This window comes from Notothenia coriiceps, unplaced genomic scaffold (assembly GCF_000735185.1).
Source record: "Notothenia coriiceps isolate Sejong01 unplaced genomic scaffold, NC01 NC01_scaffold00028797, whole genome shotgun sequence".
NCBI classification, from domain to species: Eukaryota; Metazoa; Chordata; class Actinopteri; order Perciformes; family Nototheniidae; genus Notothenia; species Notothenia coriiceps.
In genome coordinates, this window is record NW_011361498.1 from 465811 (window position 1) to 482772 (window position 16962).

The following is a 16962-nucleotide window of genomic DNA, read 5'->3' on the forward strand; positions in this document are numbered from 1 at the left end:
TCGTTCATGCACCATTTGACTTTGCACTATAAAATTGACACTAAACTTTTTCAGATGTTGTCAAACTTTGCAAATATCGATATTGTTTGATTTTTGACAATCCAGCATGCAATATAATATTCCTTGCTGGCCAAAGCAAGCCATGAGCTCCTGAAATGGAAAACAGGATATCTTAAACAATAAGAAGTTGAGTGAACCTCAAGTCAATTGTCTGAAGCCGCAAGGAAATGTAAAATAAACATCAAATCAGCCCAATTGTTTTTCAGAGAAAATGAGAAAGGCGTTTGCAGTTGTTCCAAGCAAAAGTTTGAAAATGACAGTGCAGCACTTTTAAAAGATTGGAGCAGGAATGGCAGAATAGACACAACAAGCATATTGTTCATCATTTCCTGAGTCTGACTGATTAGAACAGTGAGGAAAGGGGGGGGGGTGGACATAGAAGCTGCAGGGATAGTAACTAACCCATTAAAGTGAGAGAACAAAGCTGTTGCATTTGGCAAAGCATAATACCAGCTGCTGCTGCATTTGGTGTACTGTATGTTTACAGAGAAAATCAAAGCAGCAATAAAATGCAATGTCAGCACCAGAAGACACATGGGCCATGCAGAGTGCAGGTCTTGGCCACACAGATGCATGTGAAGTATGGGGAGATACAAAGTAGTGTGTTGAGTATTCAAAACGCAGCATACATTAGATGTTATCCATGTCATTATCCAAAAATGCATGTCACAACATTTCTGACATGAACAAAATATTGATGCTTCAAATATTGTGACATGGGATGTGCAACATATTTCACATGGCACAGATCTAAATCATTATATAACAATCCAAACAAACACAATATAGACAATATAACATTGAACTAAGCTTGGCTTAAATAGAATAATAATGCCCCAGAAGATTGAAAGTATAACACAACTATTATACCACTGCTAAAATAGTATCTGTAATAAATAACAATTACCAATGGTATGCAAAGACAAGGGAGAGTGGTTGGCATTGTATTGGAACAAAAAGGAACTCATAAATACATTAATCGGATCGGGGAGGTCTGGAGCGCCAGCAGTCCTCCGCTGTCTGGTGACGCTCTTCCTTCCTCCCCCACCCAGAGAAAGCTGAGCTTTACTGAAGGAACAACTCTTAGTGAGGGACCGTGATACCATCTCTGTAAGTTATACAGGACCGCTCTAGTCGTTAACAAGAGATTTTACACCTGAACCGGAGCTCCGGGTGATTCGCCAAGTTATGCGTAATATAGCGCACCACTCGTCGTGACGCGGCGTCACTGTATTAGATGTACAACTTTATCCTTAATAACGACAACCTTCTACACATGAGGATTATTAATACAACGAGGATTATGTTGGTGTTTTTATTTGGCTTTCTTGGTTTATCAGGTAAGTGGGAATTTATTTGTATATTGTTTGGTTAGCTCTAAAACGAAGCTAAATTGAAGTTGAATATTGAAGTTGGCTTTCATTTTCGGGAAATTTTATGTCTATTAAGAAATATACATGTTCCACCTCTATATACACTATTTCATTGCTACATTACTGTAAATACTTTATGTTATGTTAGTCAAAAATTGCGCAGGAATGTAGAGTGTGGATACCAAACCCCTTTGGGAAAACAGGAGCTCATCCATGTTTCCTGCCATTGTTCTGTGGATCTGGGGCTAAAATACCAGTAAGAACTAATGCTGGACAAACTAACAATACTGGGGTTGGCACTTAAAATAATTACATTCCTGGAAGATTTTTTATTTTTGGACCAACATTTTGTAGGGATGTTGTTGTCAGTTTCTCAATCCTTATATCAGGTGCCAGTGTGTAAACAGTTGTTATTCCATGAGCCACTTGTGTTATGAAGATACTTAGGACGAGATTTAAGAAATTAGGTAATGTTCACATGGTCTACATTACGGTTTGCTATATTCCCTCTAAAGTGTATGGAAAAGGGTCGACATCATAATTTAATCCAGAAAAATAACTGTTGACATAAAGTGCCGAATATGTGCAAAACTGATGTTTTCCATTGTGAGCTAACATCAATTTTAGAAACAAGATTATGTATCAGAATAAAATATTTTCTATTAAAAACCCGCACCAAATAATGACAGTGAATAATGATGTCTGAAGAGTATACAATATATATTATGTGTAATATAATTTCTGTAGAGGTCTAGAGGCAAACTCAATAATGTTTTTTTTGAGTTGCAAAATTCCAAAACATCAGCAATAAAAATGTTCAAGACCATCACCTGAATATACGCCAATGCTGTTCTCGTGTGAATCAGATAACTTACAAGAGATTTTATCATCATAAGGATGAAGTAACAGCCATATTTCTTGCTCCAAAAAAGGAGGAGATACAGTTTTTAGTCTAAATCAACTGCAATGGGCAGAGATTCTGCCAAAAATAAATACAAAACTTTACTGACTCAAGGTTTTAATCATAGTAGTCTGATAATCAAGTCAAGCTCCTTACAACTCATATAACTGTTGGTCACACTTTAACAAATGCATTGCCCTGTCTTGCAGATGCTGTGATAGACTTGACCATGATCTCCACAGCGGAGGTCACCAACGTCAGTCACTTCTCCATCTCCTGCATCAATGGAGAGCGCAGCCCTGCCCATGTTGAGCTGGACATCAAGAGGGACAACAAAATCCTCGTTTTCCCCAAAAAGCCACATTTTAGGGTGCATAAGCCGAAGAACAGGGAGGCGGTCGCCAGAGATTTCCGTGAGCTGGACCATATCGGTATCTTCTACTGTGAATCTACTCAGGATGTTCCCCCTCTTGAGACCGTCACCATGATCAATAACTTTGGCAGAGGTGGGTGGAGACTTCATACAAACAGCTTTTGGAGATTTTTGACTGATCAAAGCCAAACCAGCTCCAGATTATTTATGCTCTGAAGCATCCAGTTTTCTCTGTGTTTTACTTGGTAAATAACTGTGTGTATCTGTGTTCCTTTATAGCTAATTTTATCCCAACTCACCTTACAATGACTGCTAACAAAGGAGAGACAGTTCACCTCAGCATGCAGCTACTCGGCTCCCAAAAGAGAGATGTGACCTGGAAGTACAACGGTAAGCCAGTTTACAAGTCAAGACAGATACAGGAAGTTTAAAATTCATTTAAGAGATGGTAGAATCATAGATTTTGGATTACATTTCAATTATGAATAGAATATAACAGTACTTTTTAAGACATTGGAATTGTTGCCATTCATATTTTCTTCTTTCTTTCATGTAGGAAACTACTTTTATATGACTCACTGGAATGATGTGATTAATCGCACAGCAGTACTCACTCTGGAGAGCACAGCTTTTGAAAATCAAGGCATCTACAGCGCCAGCTATGTGGGGGACAGCCCTCTTCAGGGCGCCTGGATGCGACTCATTGTCAGAGGTTTGATCATAAATGCAATTAATCACAACAGAAATAGCTCATATATATTAGAAATAAACAAGATGGGTGAAACCACAGACATATTTGGGTTATACCTCATAATAAATTAATGAATTATAAAAAACTAATTCCTGACACAAAGACTTGGAGAAATCACTGCTCTTGCCCAAGAAATAGTCGAGCACTAACATAAAAATTGCTGATCCCACAATAAATGTTCGTTATGGATTAAACACATGACATTTAGTGAGCTCAAGAGGGGCTCTTAGGCAGATTTGTTTTCAACTTTGGAAGGAGGCAAGTTAGCTGTGTCCCCTTTTTTCCAGCCTTTATGCTGAACTAAGCTAACCGGCTGTTGGCTCTAGCTTTTTTAAATAAGATAATACTGATGTGAGATTGTGATCCAAGTCTTGGAGGAAAAGCAGATAAGTACTTTCCCCAAATGACAAATTACACCTTTAAATCAACACCAGCCAAAAACAGTGGAATAATGGTCTTGATAGAATTTGAGCTTGAACATGCGTTCAAGTGTTTAAGTGAGAAAGCCAGTGTGTGTTATATTTCCTGTACTGTAGCTCTGTATTGTAGAGACGTCAGCAGTCTCAACACCATCTCCACCCTCCACCTGCACTGCTCTGAGATTCCACAATTTCCTCTTTCAGTAGATTTAATAGTTTATATTTTTCTGAGAATTTTACAACACGATTTCATCCTAATACAAATACACAAAAGAAAAAAAGAAGATTTATCATTGCTCTTTGGGGTTTAAAAGACTGAAAGCTGAAATGTTACATGGAGGTTCTGTAACATTTTCAAGGATGACATCATTTGTATAGACTTTGTGTAAGTAGTTTCAATATCTTTTCTCTGTAGACTGTACTAGTAAGAAGTGGGGTCCTTACTGTGACAAAGACTGTCCGGAGTGTCTCAACGGTGGAGTGTGTCACGATGTTGATGGAGACTGTATGTGCCCGCCAGGATTCATGGGGACCCGCTGTGAGACAGGTTTGTACATCCTCATAAGTATAGACATACTCATTTGTTTATGTGTACATTACATGATCATAATGACATCGATAACATTATGATGGTTAGCAGATGTTGTTGTTGTTAACCATGCTTACCTCCTAACTTTCATTTGCTATCATGCCCCCTTTCGTTAATAAGGCTGCACCTGATGGAAATATCATTTTGTCGAACACTGATATAAAAAATCATACAAACACAGAGTGAACATTTAAAATGGTCTTAGTTTGATTGCTGCCCCAATGGTTTCCTACCCATATATACAATTATGTGTTGAGCTTTGAGTACAGTTCCTAAACTATTTGTCCTTTTAGTATTGCAATCAAATACAACTATGAAGTTAAAATGTTGATGACTTCATTGGCAGAGTGATGAATCTGTCCCGTGGGGTGTTTTGCAAGGCAGGTTGAGCAATGATTCAGAAACTTAAGGAATTTAAACCTTCTCTATTGGTTTGCAGCATGCAGAGAAGGAATGTTTGGCCGAAACTGCCAGGAGTCATGTGGCGCCGAGCTGAACTGCAAGGGGCTACGGTTCTGCCTACCCGACCCTTATGGCTGCTCCTGCGCCAGCGGCTGGTTTGAGAGCCGTTGTGAGAAAGGTGAGCACTGCGTCACTTAATTGCGTCCCTGTATTGTTAATTAAAATAATATGCATGTAAGTTATTTGACGTGTTTTCATTCCTTTGTGTGTTTATTTTCTGACAGCCTGCCTTGATGACATGTATGGACCAGACTGCAGCCTGAGCTGTAAATGCCAGAACGGAGGAGTTTGTAACCGTTTCAGTGGATGCCACTGCCCGACAGGGTGGAGAGGACAGAACTGCGAGAAGTCTGGTAGGTATCGCCACATCATATCAATCCCTCTTCTGCTCCATTCCTTCCTTTAGCTCTGCCTCCTCTGTGGAATGTAATAAACTGCATTCATAGTCTATATTTACTGTACGAATATCACTTATCATTTCTGATTATATTTAAATGTTTATCATCCTGCTCAACATATATCACCACCTTCTTCCTTATCAGGACAGCAAACATTGCACTAGTTACAATATGTACAAACCCAATTGCAAACTCAAGGTTAATATCTTGTTTCATTAAACTGTTTCACCAGACAACCTGACACGTCATTATGTTACAACAGAACCCCAATAAAAGCAGGATTAAGCCAACTTGTCTACTGTAGTTACACTTGTTTATTAAATTGAACGTAATTCTTGAGCCTGGAACCAACCTGTTTCTTACGTTTTTTAACCATTAATGGTTGACCTGTCTTTATCTTTGGAAGTCAAGAGTGTCCTACTTATTTTCCTTGAACAAAAAATACAAATTAAAATATCATCTTTGGAGATATAAATGGAACTAAAAAATATATATAGGTAGTGAAGGCATGTGGTACAGCTATGGCTTTTTCTCTGGGAAAGGTTTTGAAATACACTGCTAAAAAGTTAGCAAAATAAGTTAATTTTCTTGCAGTGATCGATATAATCCACTTTGTCATCCACGGTGTCTTTTTCTAAATCTCTGCTCCCTTCCTCTCAATGTTCAGACCGGGCTCCCCAGATTTTGGATTTGGATAATAACTTAGAGTGGAATCTGAACTCCAGCCCAAAGATATTCTGTTCAGCAACAGGCAACCCCCTGCCCAGCCACGACAGCATTGAGCTGCGAAAGTTGGACAGCACTGTGCTAAAGGTAAGCAAAAACATATTTGCTTGCAACACTCCTGCCAAGATGAGTAGATAGTTCACATGTTGGATATATTTCAAGTCAAGGTAGAGATAAACACAAGGCCACACAGGGTGGAGGAGTTTGAGCCAATGGTGCCGTCATCTTATCATTATCAATTTCTTGCATTTTTTAATAATGTTGCATTACATTAGGGACAGCCATGTTAGCTGTTTCCTCATCTCTATGCTGAGGTAATCCTGCTTCTTAATAGCATGAGGGCAGTATTACTCTTCTCATCCAACATACAGCTAGAAAGCATATTAGCACATTACTAAACTTGCTCATAATTGTGAAATCAAATAAATAAAGCACTTCTGGGAACATTGTAATCAGCTTTATAAAAACGTTAAATCGTCCTGTGCCTTTAAGATTGAGCTCATGATTACAAGGTTGAGTCAAGCTTGGAGGAAGTCAACAACACAATGGACTGAGGAGATAAGGATGTATCACTGCACAGTGCAGCAGTTACCATGTGTTGCCCATAGGTGACATGTTCAAATCTTCTGTTATTCTTTCTGTGCCGTTTCCTTGATAATATAAACAATCTGATAAAGAATTGTACCAGCACTTCACACAGGAACAGAGGAAGTTCTCAGAGTGAGGACAGCAAATAGAAATGTGTTTTTTAACTTTCATTGATTGCATTGTGTTGTGCTTTACTCTCAGGCCTCGAGCACTACCATGGACTCCAATAAGAGTACAGCCATGTTTGAGATCCCTCGCCTGAGTGCTCAACAAGGAGGATTGTGGGAATGCAGGGTGTCCACCAATGGGGGCCAGGACTCCAGCAAATTCAACCTCACCATTAAAGGTCCGTGTGAGAGGACAATATTTTTTTTTGTGACCTTTTCCTGTATGCAAACACTTCATAAGAGAATATTTTGCTGCGTCTACTCAGAGCCCCCTGTGCCCACTACTGCTCCCAAACTGTTGGAAAAAAGGAGTAAGCAGCTGCTGGTGATGCCGGTTGAATCCCACAGAGGAGACGGCCCCATTGTCTCCACTAGGCTCCTCTACAAGCCTGTGGAGAACGGAGACTCTTGGTCCTCCATCATAGGTAAGATATCATAGCAGTATGTCATTTAGTCTGCTGTTATCACATAAATCAGCATTATCAGAAGATACATTTCAATACATTTTCCACCTATTATAATGTATTAGCCACAGTTACAGCGTGAAACAAGTAATTGCTCTTTGCCCAGATATACAATAATCTGGGCAAGAGCAATTTTGCGAGTATTTCCACTATTACTATGTGGAATACTGGCCAAAGCACATTAATGAAACTTATTTTTAAGAAACACTGAGTTGTGTTTTCTCTTATGAGGTTAAGAGTGTGCATCATGTTGTACTGAGTCTTTGCCAATTGCCCCCTATACAATTTGATCTTGTTTTACATTAATTTACTGTGTCTATAATACTTATACATGTATTTCTAAAGACAACTGTTATACTCAAACTTTTAACATAAAACCAAACCCTTCTGTAATTCCTTATGTCCACTTACTTTCAGTTTATAGTGACAAAGAGCCCATCACGCTAATGAACCTGGAGCCATCAACACGCTATCGTGTCCGCGTCCAGCTGAGTCGTCCTGGGGAAGGCGGAGAGGGGGCTCCGGGGCCAGAGGCCATCATGGAAACAGACTGTCCCGGTAAGACTCAAGGATAACTGGGACCACACACATACTGAACATAGTAGTATATATGTCTGGAAATCTTGCCTGGGAATAAATGTCTATTATCTGTACCACATAACTTAAGCAAGCACAATTATCTTGTGTCTGGTTGGTCTAATAGTTTGCAGTGCACTGCCTTTCCCAGGCCTAAAGGAGCCAGCTGTCTTTTCCCCAGTGAAGGGACAAATATAGAAAGATACCAGTGGACTGAAATGATCTCTGCGCACTTATCTGGAAAAAAACAAAAAACTAAAGGGACAAACCTTTGTCATCCAAAGATCACGAAGCGTATCACTCTCAATCAAATGACAGAGTCAAGTGATTTAATTCCTCAGTGATTGTGGTGTAGAGAGAGAGGACATACTGTATCTGAGTAAAGAAAAATTAGGAAATACAAACAAAATGGCTTTTCTTTTGATTTGGACTATTTTTACTATTTGGCAATGTGGATGTACTCATGTGTGAAATGGAACAAATTGTATTGGTTACAAGGCAAGTTCATGTTGGTCTCCTGCACCACCACACTCTTTTTGTTATAGTGACTGGTACAAAGTCGTTTTCAAAATTATTTACATGACAAATTTGCATTTAAAACGAAGAGATATCTTGTGATTTTGTTTAACATGAAAGTGATAGTTCCCTTAGGTTTTGGGATGCATTACTTTTTTACGTTTGTGTAATGCATTATAGGTGTATAGTGGACAACATTACTAACAATACAGTACACTCAAAAATCAAGGGTTTTAAGTATGTATATTGACTGTTTTGAGTATGCTTTATCCTTTAACTTTCTTCATGTAAACTGTATACTTACTTTGAACTTGTATGTAATTTGGATTTGGGGCATGGACATGCACAGATGCTCCAATCAAGCTGCATGTCTGTAGATTTGGTGAGGAAACCAGAGCAGCCTCAGAAAGCCCACATAAACTGTGGGGTTCATTTAGAAAGGGCCAGGGCCAATATTCAAAGCTAGTGTGAGCTAACAGTTCTAACGACTGTACAGCAGCCAAGGAATATAAACTAAGGTTACGGTCCAATTCCCTTCAAAAAAACATTATCCATCCCTCAGCGGTCAATTTGACTGAACTGTGAGTGATGCAATGAGAGAAATTCACAATGAGCTGTTGGCCCCTCAGCTCATCCTGTGTTCTCTGTCACTGCAGAGCCCACAGTTCAACCTGAGATTGACATCAGCTCTATGGAAGGCCGCAATGCCACAATACGCTGGCGCCTGCCCCCCAACAATGGCATTAATGCCGGCACAGCCAGTGGCTTTTTAGTGCAGCTCTTCGGGCCTCCACCCTACAGTGAGAAACTACTGGAGGAGACCACCCTGCTCACTGTGCTGTCCACAAAGTTCCACAACCTGCAGTACCAGCAAGACTACACCGTGGTGGTGCACCTCATCAACTGTGGCAGCCAGGGGCCGCCCTCCAAATCCTACCACTTCCGCATCAACAGCCAGGGTAACTAGAAACTCTGCTGTTAATAAGCTACAAGAAAGGCTCCTTCGAAATGTTGCAGGATTTTCAATGCAGTAGGATTGTGCTTGATTTTTGCTTCATGACTCTCTCCCTGCGCACTTGAGGAAAAGTAAAGCAGCTGAAAGTTAAACTTTAGGAACAATCCAGTTTAGTTTGCAATTAATGAGATCAACAAGATAGAAAAAGATAAACCCACATCTTTGTTATCAGCATTCCCAGAGCACCAAGGTCTCCGGCATGGGCAGTACATCTGTTTTAAAATATAGTTTTACACAATCACTGTTGATTTGCCTGACTTGGATATCCCTCCGTCTCAGGTCCCTCATCACCACGCCATGTCCTGGCACTCCCTCTGTCCATATCAGCCATCCAGGTGAGGTGGCAGCCTCCAGAAGATCCCAATGGAGGCATCATTAAATACATCATAGAATACCAGCCAGTAGGCCAGGGGAACCCTCACCCATGGGTGGACACAGACGATGGAAACAAGACCGCCAAAGATGTGACAGCTCTCAATGGCAGCACGCTCTACCAGTTCAGAGTGAGAGCTTTCTCCAAAGTGCCGGGAGAGTGGAGCAAGATTGTCAAGGCAATGACACAAGGGGATGGTGAGTAGGAAGTCATTGATGCTACACGAGATTGACTTTCTTATTGTAAATAATTGGGGACCTAGATATGGTATGTCAAACAAGAAAAGTTCACAATACTACAGCAAAATCTATGATTTTTTTATATTGAATAATCCAATATAATCACTTAAATCAAGGACTTTTAAATATTTTTGGAGAAATGTTTATTTTCTCTTCAAGCTAAAAGTAACTCCCACTGGAAAATGTCTACACAATTCTAGTGTTGCCAACATTTTGCTTTTCCCAGATGGTGAGACCACCCACCATGACAGAGATTTACTCAGGATAATAATATATATAAAGCCTATTTATCTCAATCTCCCTACTTGGGGATTCTTTCCTTCTTCCACCATGCCCCTCTGTCTTCCCTTTCCATCTCTTCCCCTTTGCCAAAAAAGGTATTCAGAGTTTGATCCCAACCACGCAGGGTGTGGCTGGGAAGCCTGTTGGGGACAGCTACCAGCTGTTGGTGGCGGTGGTAGGCTCGGTGACCGTCACCTGTGTGACAATCCTGCTGGCGCTGTTGGCTCTTTTCTTCATCCGCAAGACGATGCTCAACCGCCGGCGCACGTTCACCTACCAGTCTGGATCGGTAAGGGTCTGAATTTTTGGGGAAAGCATAGGGATTTCTCAGGTCTTTGTTGATGTCATCTGGCAAGACCTTTAAATGAATGTGTATTTATTGCCAAGCTTAAGACAGTTTATACCCCCAGGGTGAAGAGACTATTCTACAGTTTAATTCAGGAACTCTGACCCTGACGAGGAGGCCCAAACCGACGCCAGAGCCCCTCACCTATCCAATCCTGGAGTGGGAGGACATCAAGTTTGAAGACGTCATTGGAGAGGGAAACTTTGGCCAGGTATTTAAGCGCTTACTGTATTTTCTGAATATGTTAAATGTTTGTCTTTTGGTGGATGTCCTTTATTCACTGGTTTAAATATTCATGCTAACAACCTTTCTCCCAACCAGGTCATCAAAGCCATGATCAAGAAGGATGGCAGCAAAATGAGTGCAGCGATCAAGATGCTAAAAGGTAACACTGGCACACACTGGCACCCAGCAAATATGGTCCAGTGCAGGGAATTATTTGACTGATTCAATTACATTTGATACAACTTTATTGATCAACAAATGCAATTTGATTGTCGGCATGAGTAAAAACAGACCACAAAACTATAGGTTACTTACGTAACCCCAGTTCTCAGAGTAACATGAAGTGAGATGTCTCACTATGGGATGCGCCTCATCGCGGAGCAAACAGAAGCATCAATCTCATTACGCCAATCCTGATTGGCTGGTGATCTTGACGTCAGCGTCAGGGAATCTACCCCCTATAAGTAGCTTGCGCTACGCCGCATGCATCATTAAAAAATAAGCACCTCTTCTCGCTTCACCATAGCAAGGAGGGCCGTCTGGTGAGACATCTCACTTCATGTTACTCTGAGAACTGGGGTTACGTAAGTAATCTATAGTTCTCATTCGTAACACTCCGTCCGATGTCTCACTATGGGATATTGTAGCTCCCGTATTGCCAGACGAGCTTATCTCGAAAATCACCAAACCCAACCAGAATTTAACAGTTAGAGCTCTAACTCAGCAGGGGGCCCAGCACTGCATGGGCCACACTGGGAGCAGAGATGTCTAATCTGTAAAAGCGGACAAAAGTGAGCGACTCGAGGTTATTTTTCCGTGTTTGTGTGTGACTAAGGGTCCGCAGGTGAGGAAGTCGTTCTTGCGCTTTGGTGGACTGGGCGGCCAGCCTGGATGCTCTCCCGAGCCGGACGAGGCGTCGGCGGTACTGGCGAGCGACCCGTCGGTGGGAGGGCGGGGAAGCCATGCAGCTGAGGTGTGGTTGCGGTTGGGCTTTGCCGCCGAGTGGTCTCGTTGGGGTGGTCGTGTTCTTGTGGGTCTGGAGGTGGGTAAGGTTCTCTCCGAGTGGTGCCGTCTTGGCCAAGGTCGGTCGAACTACCTCGCCGACCTTGCGCCGGTGTGTGATTCTCCGGCGATCGCACATACGGGCGGTCCGTGAGTTACGAGAGGAGTGTGGGTGCCTCGGGGCGGGGGATCGGCTCTCGCCTCGGCTACGCTCGGGCTGGGCTCTGGCTGGCGTGTGCGTATTGGACCCGGCGGTCGGGCGAGGTACGTAGTCTAGCTGTGCTCTAGTGCTGTAAACGGACCGTAGGCACAGCGTCGGCTCTGTCAGGCGTGCTTTATGCGTCGGTGACCGGTGTCGCGGTATGTACGGGTGTTTACCCTCACGTGTGTCCGCTCTGGGGTCAGGCAAAAGAGTTGGACTGGGTTGGATCAGCGAGGTCTGGCTACAGGGCGCCCGCTGGTGGCGGCTTCCTAGAACTGGGCGCTCAGCAGTCTGTCAGTGGTGTCTCCCAGTAAAAGGCCGAGTGGCCGCGAATAATCAGCTCTACTATGCTTGTATCGTCGCGCTACACTCGTCAGCTTCTTTTCCTCATGTGTATCCTCTGGAGAGACACGTTGTGTACGGACGTGTGTGCGGGGTTTTCCTGGGTGTTGTGTGGTTGGTCCTATTTGTCGCTGCTCTTGTTGTATTCCGCCTTTGTATATATGGATGATTGTGTGTCTTTATGTGTTAGCCGGGCATTATTTGTATTCCTTGGGGTTCTTCCGTCGTCTTCCCGTTGGATGTGTTCGACCTATTGCGCGTGGGTCTCGGGGTTCGGGGTCCGTCTCTGCTTCCGCTTCGGTTTAGCTTACCTTGACGTGCAGCCGTGCGTCCAGTGTCGGCATGTGTGGTCTTGAGTCTAAAGCCTCCAGTCGTGTTGAAAGTCCACCATTGTAGCTAACCGGACCCCTCTTTGCCGCGAGCTTGACCAAAATCAGGCTGCGCATAGGCGGACGGTCTGCGTCCGTGTCTTGTCAACACGCTTCTCCTAGAATTTAGGCCTCCTAGGGGCTCGGGACCTCATTCGGGGGTACTACGCGGGCAGGACCACTACAAGCCATCAAGTGGTGGGAGACTGTCGGGATTTTCTCCCCGTTCGGCGGCAGGTCCGGCCTGTCGGATTCAATGGAGATCCGTGGACCTTCCACGTCTCTGGCTGGGTACAGTTGGAGTGAGTCGGGCGCCGTTCCCTTTTTCTGGGCGGACGTGGACTGTCGGAGGAGAAAAAGGCGCAAGAGGCAGCACCACCTTGTCTCGTGACGGTCATGAGTAAGCGGGACATGTAACGGGTGTCTCCTTGGGTTGGGGCGTCTCTGACGGCTGTGGAAAGTCGCGTACGGATGCGTTCCGCTGCCCGCGGTAAGAGAGGGGAGAGCCGCGGCGACGCTGTGTGAGGACCCAACGCTGCTCCTCCCCTCCATAGGGGTCTCGTCCAGAGGCGGGTTTGTTGTTTTTGTGTGTGTGTTTTCGCCCAGTGACTCCGGTGGTCTGTTTCTTCTTCTTCCGCTGTCGTCGGAACTCCGTGCCCACATTCCTAGTCCCTCCTGTTGTGGTGGTGGGAGGTCTAGGTCAGTGTTTCCCCGCACTCGGTCTTTTGTGTCTTTCGAACCTACTGGGTGACCTCCGTTCCAAACTCCGCTTGGCTTCGGTTGCGTAGTGTGTAACGACGGACGCCGGTGTCTTCCCTCCTTGTCTGCTCTATCGCGTCCATCTCTTCTCGCTCCGTCCGCCGGATCCTCGTACCAAAACGGGACATCCGCATAGACGGGGTTTTGGCGTCGCTTCGTTGGTTTTTTAGGTGCGTACAGCCGTTCCCTCATACCCTTACTTCCCAAAATCATTGAGGCGAAGGTTTTTTGCGGAGTATTTTCTCAACGCTGGATAGCCGCCAGCGTCCTAAGTCGTCCCGGCCTGTTACGAGGCACGCGAACGTGTGTCGGCTTGTGTCTATTACTCACATATTTGTTTTACCTCCGTTGTCTGTTCCGTTCGTTTACTTGTAGCTACTTCATGGAGTGTTTTGTGTGTGACTCCTCGCGAATGGTCGAGAGAGTTTTTCGTCCTATTTTTTGTCCGTGTGTGTGTCGTTGTTGTCGCGTATGTGTATTTGTGTGTTGGCAGTGCGCGCTTACGCGCACGGCCGACCCCAAGCCTTCCGTGAGGTGGCGTGGCGGGGCGTACGTTGTGTTTTTTCTGTGTTGATAGTGTTTAAGTCATGTGTTCTCCCGGGGGTTATGGTGTTTCTGATGTCTTTGCACTTGTAGATGTGCGACCTGTAGGATCCTTCGTTTGTCACCCTCTACGGTGTCGCAGCGCCCAAAAATTTCTGTCATTTGCTGCCCATGTCTCGGTTAAGCGACAGGTGGGAGAGCGAAGAGCGCGCAAGACATAAGTGTTCGGGCTCCTCTCCAGTCGGTATACGACCTCTCTCTCTAAGAGAGTGAAGTCTTTCTTCCGATCATAATTTATGGGGGCTCGTCTCAGTCTTCGGCCGAAATCAAGGTTTCATAAAGAGCCAGGGTTCTGCCCCCTCCTTGCCTTAGCCGGTTATGATCTAAACTCCAGAGACTTGTGCATAGATTTTTCTATGTTTAAGTCTTCCAGTGAGTGTGTAAGAAGACGCAGCGCACGCTGTTTTGTCTGCCAAAATTTGTGTCAGCTGGACTTTCTACGCATAAAAGGTGTAGGGGTCATATCAATGGGTGTGTCCTTTATAGACTCCAAGGCGTACAGTCCCTAGAACAATGCTTATGTCTCATAAGGGGAAGCAGACAGAGAGTCAGTTCTCACAACTATGCTACTGCCTTCGGCGCTATCGGGGCAATTCTGTGTCCCTATAAGCGGACCGTATGGATGGTATCTGCTGACCGAGAAGAGCGTGTCAGCCTGTCTCTCGAAATGCGTCTGTTTACAGGAGCATTTCGTGGACGAGTTGGACCCAAGTATTATTATGTGTCTTTTCTCGTACACCAGGGCGTGTCTGGACTTGGAAAGGACCAATTGGCTTTGGCACGGAATGTCGGGCGGACAGTCGCCTTTCTCACTTCGAAGTCTCGAACCGCGAGCGATGTAAGGTCGACGCGTTTGGTACAAGAAAAGTCTAGTACGGACGCCATGACCCCCGGTACCGCAGTCGGTAGACCCAGCATGGCCCTTGCCAATGTGTACTCCCTACACGTCGCGACCCATCTGGCGAGTTTTTATTTGGGGCGCCGCAGTACTCGCGCCTTCTCACTACCAACTGACACCTTTACGCATACCGGACCGCGGTGACCGCGTGGCTGAAAGACCATTGCCCCGCACGGATACCACGACAGGAAAGTGCCTTCCACCAAGTGGTGTCTGCGTAGCTGTCCGACCCCGTCCATATTGTTCCGCAGGCCACTCCCAGGACCACGTCTCTGGAGGTCGCCAGGGGTGTATTTAATGGACCTCGAAAAATCGCCACAGGAGTGGGATTGCGAAAGACTGGAAAAAGAGCTCCTGCTTGGTCAGAGCACTCTGCCTGTTCTGCTGGTGTTATATCTATATCTTGGGGTTCCCCCAAACGCGAGAGAGCGTCAATGTGTACGACCGTTGCGTTTGACTAGATACCTCGACGCCGGCAGAGGCGAGAGACTCTCGCTTGCGTGCATGGCCCATACTCTTGTGAGCCCCGTCTGGCGACAGGTCTCCACATGGTCGACCATACGTCGACCTGAGATGTAGGTTACCAACCACTCGGGTCGGACACCCACGCAATGCCGGCTCGGCGCCATCTAGACAAGCCGTAGTTTTCTTTACGGAGTGAAGTGAAAAGGAAAGTACGCGCTAGTTTTTGCGTGGTAATCCGCACCCTGCGCGAGCGGTGTAATCCCCCACCGGAGGCCAGGAAGGACATGCGAGGTGGGACCCGCGACATGTGGGTTGAGCACGGTCTCACTCCCTTTGCCGCTGTGTGTTCACTCAGGACTATGTGGCGTTGTCCGGGACGTTACATGACCGACGTCCTCTATTATAGTCCTGCGACACGCCAGTCGGCACCGTCGGCAGGGGATTCTGCGTTACTGCTATGACAGGGACGGTCCGCCTCCCCCTGCTAGAAGTGGGTGTGGGGCCTCGCGTACCGGGGATTACCCGGACGGCACTTCACCATTTAGACTTACGTCACTCAGAGGGGCGTTTTTTCCACCTATATGTTGATAAGGTCTCACACGCTTCTCGAAGGAGGTGATCCACAGAAATACTGACATTACCTCCCACCAAACTCTGCCGACGGAAGTTTTTCCGCGTGGCGAAGTTACGGGACACCCTCACTAAAATAGTAAGATGTCCTGGATTAACTATTTGGATGTCTTGCGAAAAGGTGCTAGTTCCGATGGACCGACGATAACGGACGTACGGTACACCAAAACTCCATTTGCCGGCCGGTCGTTAGGAGCCGACGACGGTAAAATCCTTCCCTCTGAGCGTCGAGGAAGGACAAGGTCCTAGTGACCCCACGGGATCCCCTGACTGTCACCCAAAAATCTACCGTGTAGCTCGCGCGGGTAAACTGGGACCTTTTCGACCTGTACTTCATGGGACGTGAGTTCTGTCACGAAATGCCTGGACCGTAGGGCGTATCCGCTTCAGTCACTGTAATGTACGGGCGATAGACATGAAGGAAGTATCGTGAGTCAGCGGGCTCCCAATTGCTCTGCCCAACGACTTCGGGTTGGGAACGGAATTATGGAATTCCCCACCAAGTACATGGGGGTAACTGTACTCCGTAAAGGAGCGGCGACACAGGGAGGCCCCTTGTCGTCGGCTTAAACGATACAGGTCAGCACGAAATGCGTGAATATACCTGTCTAGTTTTCTCAAAGCGTATTACTGGTTGAGAAACCACAGGCCCGAATTGGGAGTCTTCCCGGTTCGGACAATGATTCGTTGCCGCGAGGAGTGACCTAACACCTCCGTTAACGAACCGATTGTGCTCAGTCCCAGACGTCCGTGGAAGCCCAAACGCACGGAGTAAGCTGAGCACCAGACCCGATGAGGACCCGAAACAAGTCCCCACAAAAGGTAGGTTCTGTAAACACGTCGCCGCTCG

General features: G+C 45.3%; 1 protein-coding gene across 4 annotated transcripts in view; it reads left to right on the forward strand.

Moving 5' to 3' along the window:
* Positions 1-1107: 1107 nt before the first annotated feature.
* Positions 1108-16962, forward strand: part of tie1 (tyrosine kinase with immunoglobulin-like and EGF-like domains 1) — a 27599-nt gene continuing 11744 nt past the window's right edge. For 2 of the 4 annotated variants that reach the window (XM_010786086.1, XM_010786088.1), the window contains exons 1-16: positions 1108-1400; positions 2544-2840; positions 2987-3097; positions 3264-3419; positions 4293-4424; positions 4906-5046; positions 5153-5281; positions 5994-6139; positions 6842-6986; positions 7074-7232; positions 7689-7829; positions 9020-9322; positions 9658-9948; positions 10368-10561; positions 10683-10829; positions 10940-11003. In XM_010786086.1, coding sequence (XP_010784388.1) covers positions 1298-1400; positions 2544-2840; positions 2987-3097; positions 3264-3419; positions 4293-4424; positions 4906-5046; positions 5153-5281; positions 5994-6139; positions 6842-6986; positions 7074-7232; positions 7689-7829; positions 9020-9322; positions 9658-9948; positions 10368-10561; positions 10683-10829; positions 10940-11003 — 2659 coding nt within the window. In that variant the 5' untranslated portion in view covers positions 1108-1297. The remainder of the gene's footprint in view (positions 1401-2543; positions 2841-2986; positions 3098-3263; positions 3420-4292; positions 4425-4905; positions 5047-5152; positions 5282-5993; positions 6140-6841; positions 6987-7073; positions 7233-7688; positions 7830-9019; positions 9323-9657; positions 9949-10367; positions 10562-10682; positions 10830-10939; positions 11004-16962) is intronic. The other 2 variants (XM_010786087.1, XM_010786089.1) reach the window with 2 other exon arrangements.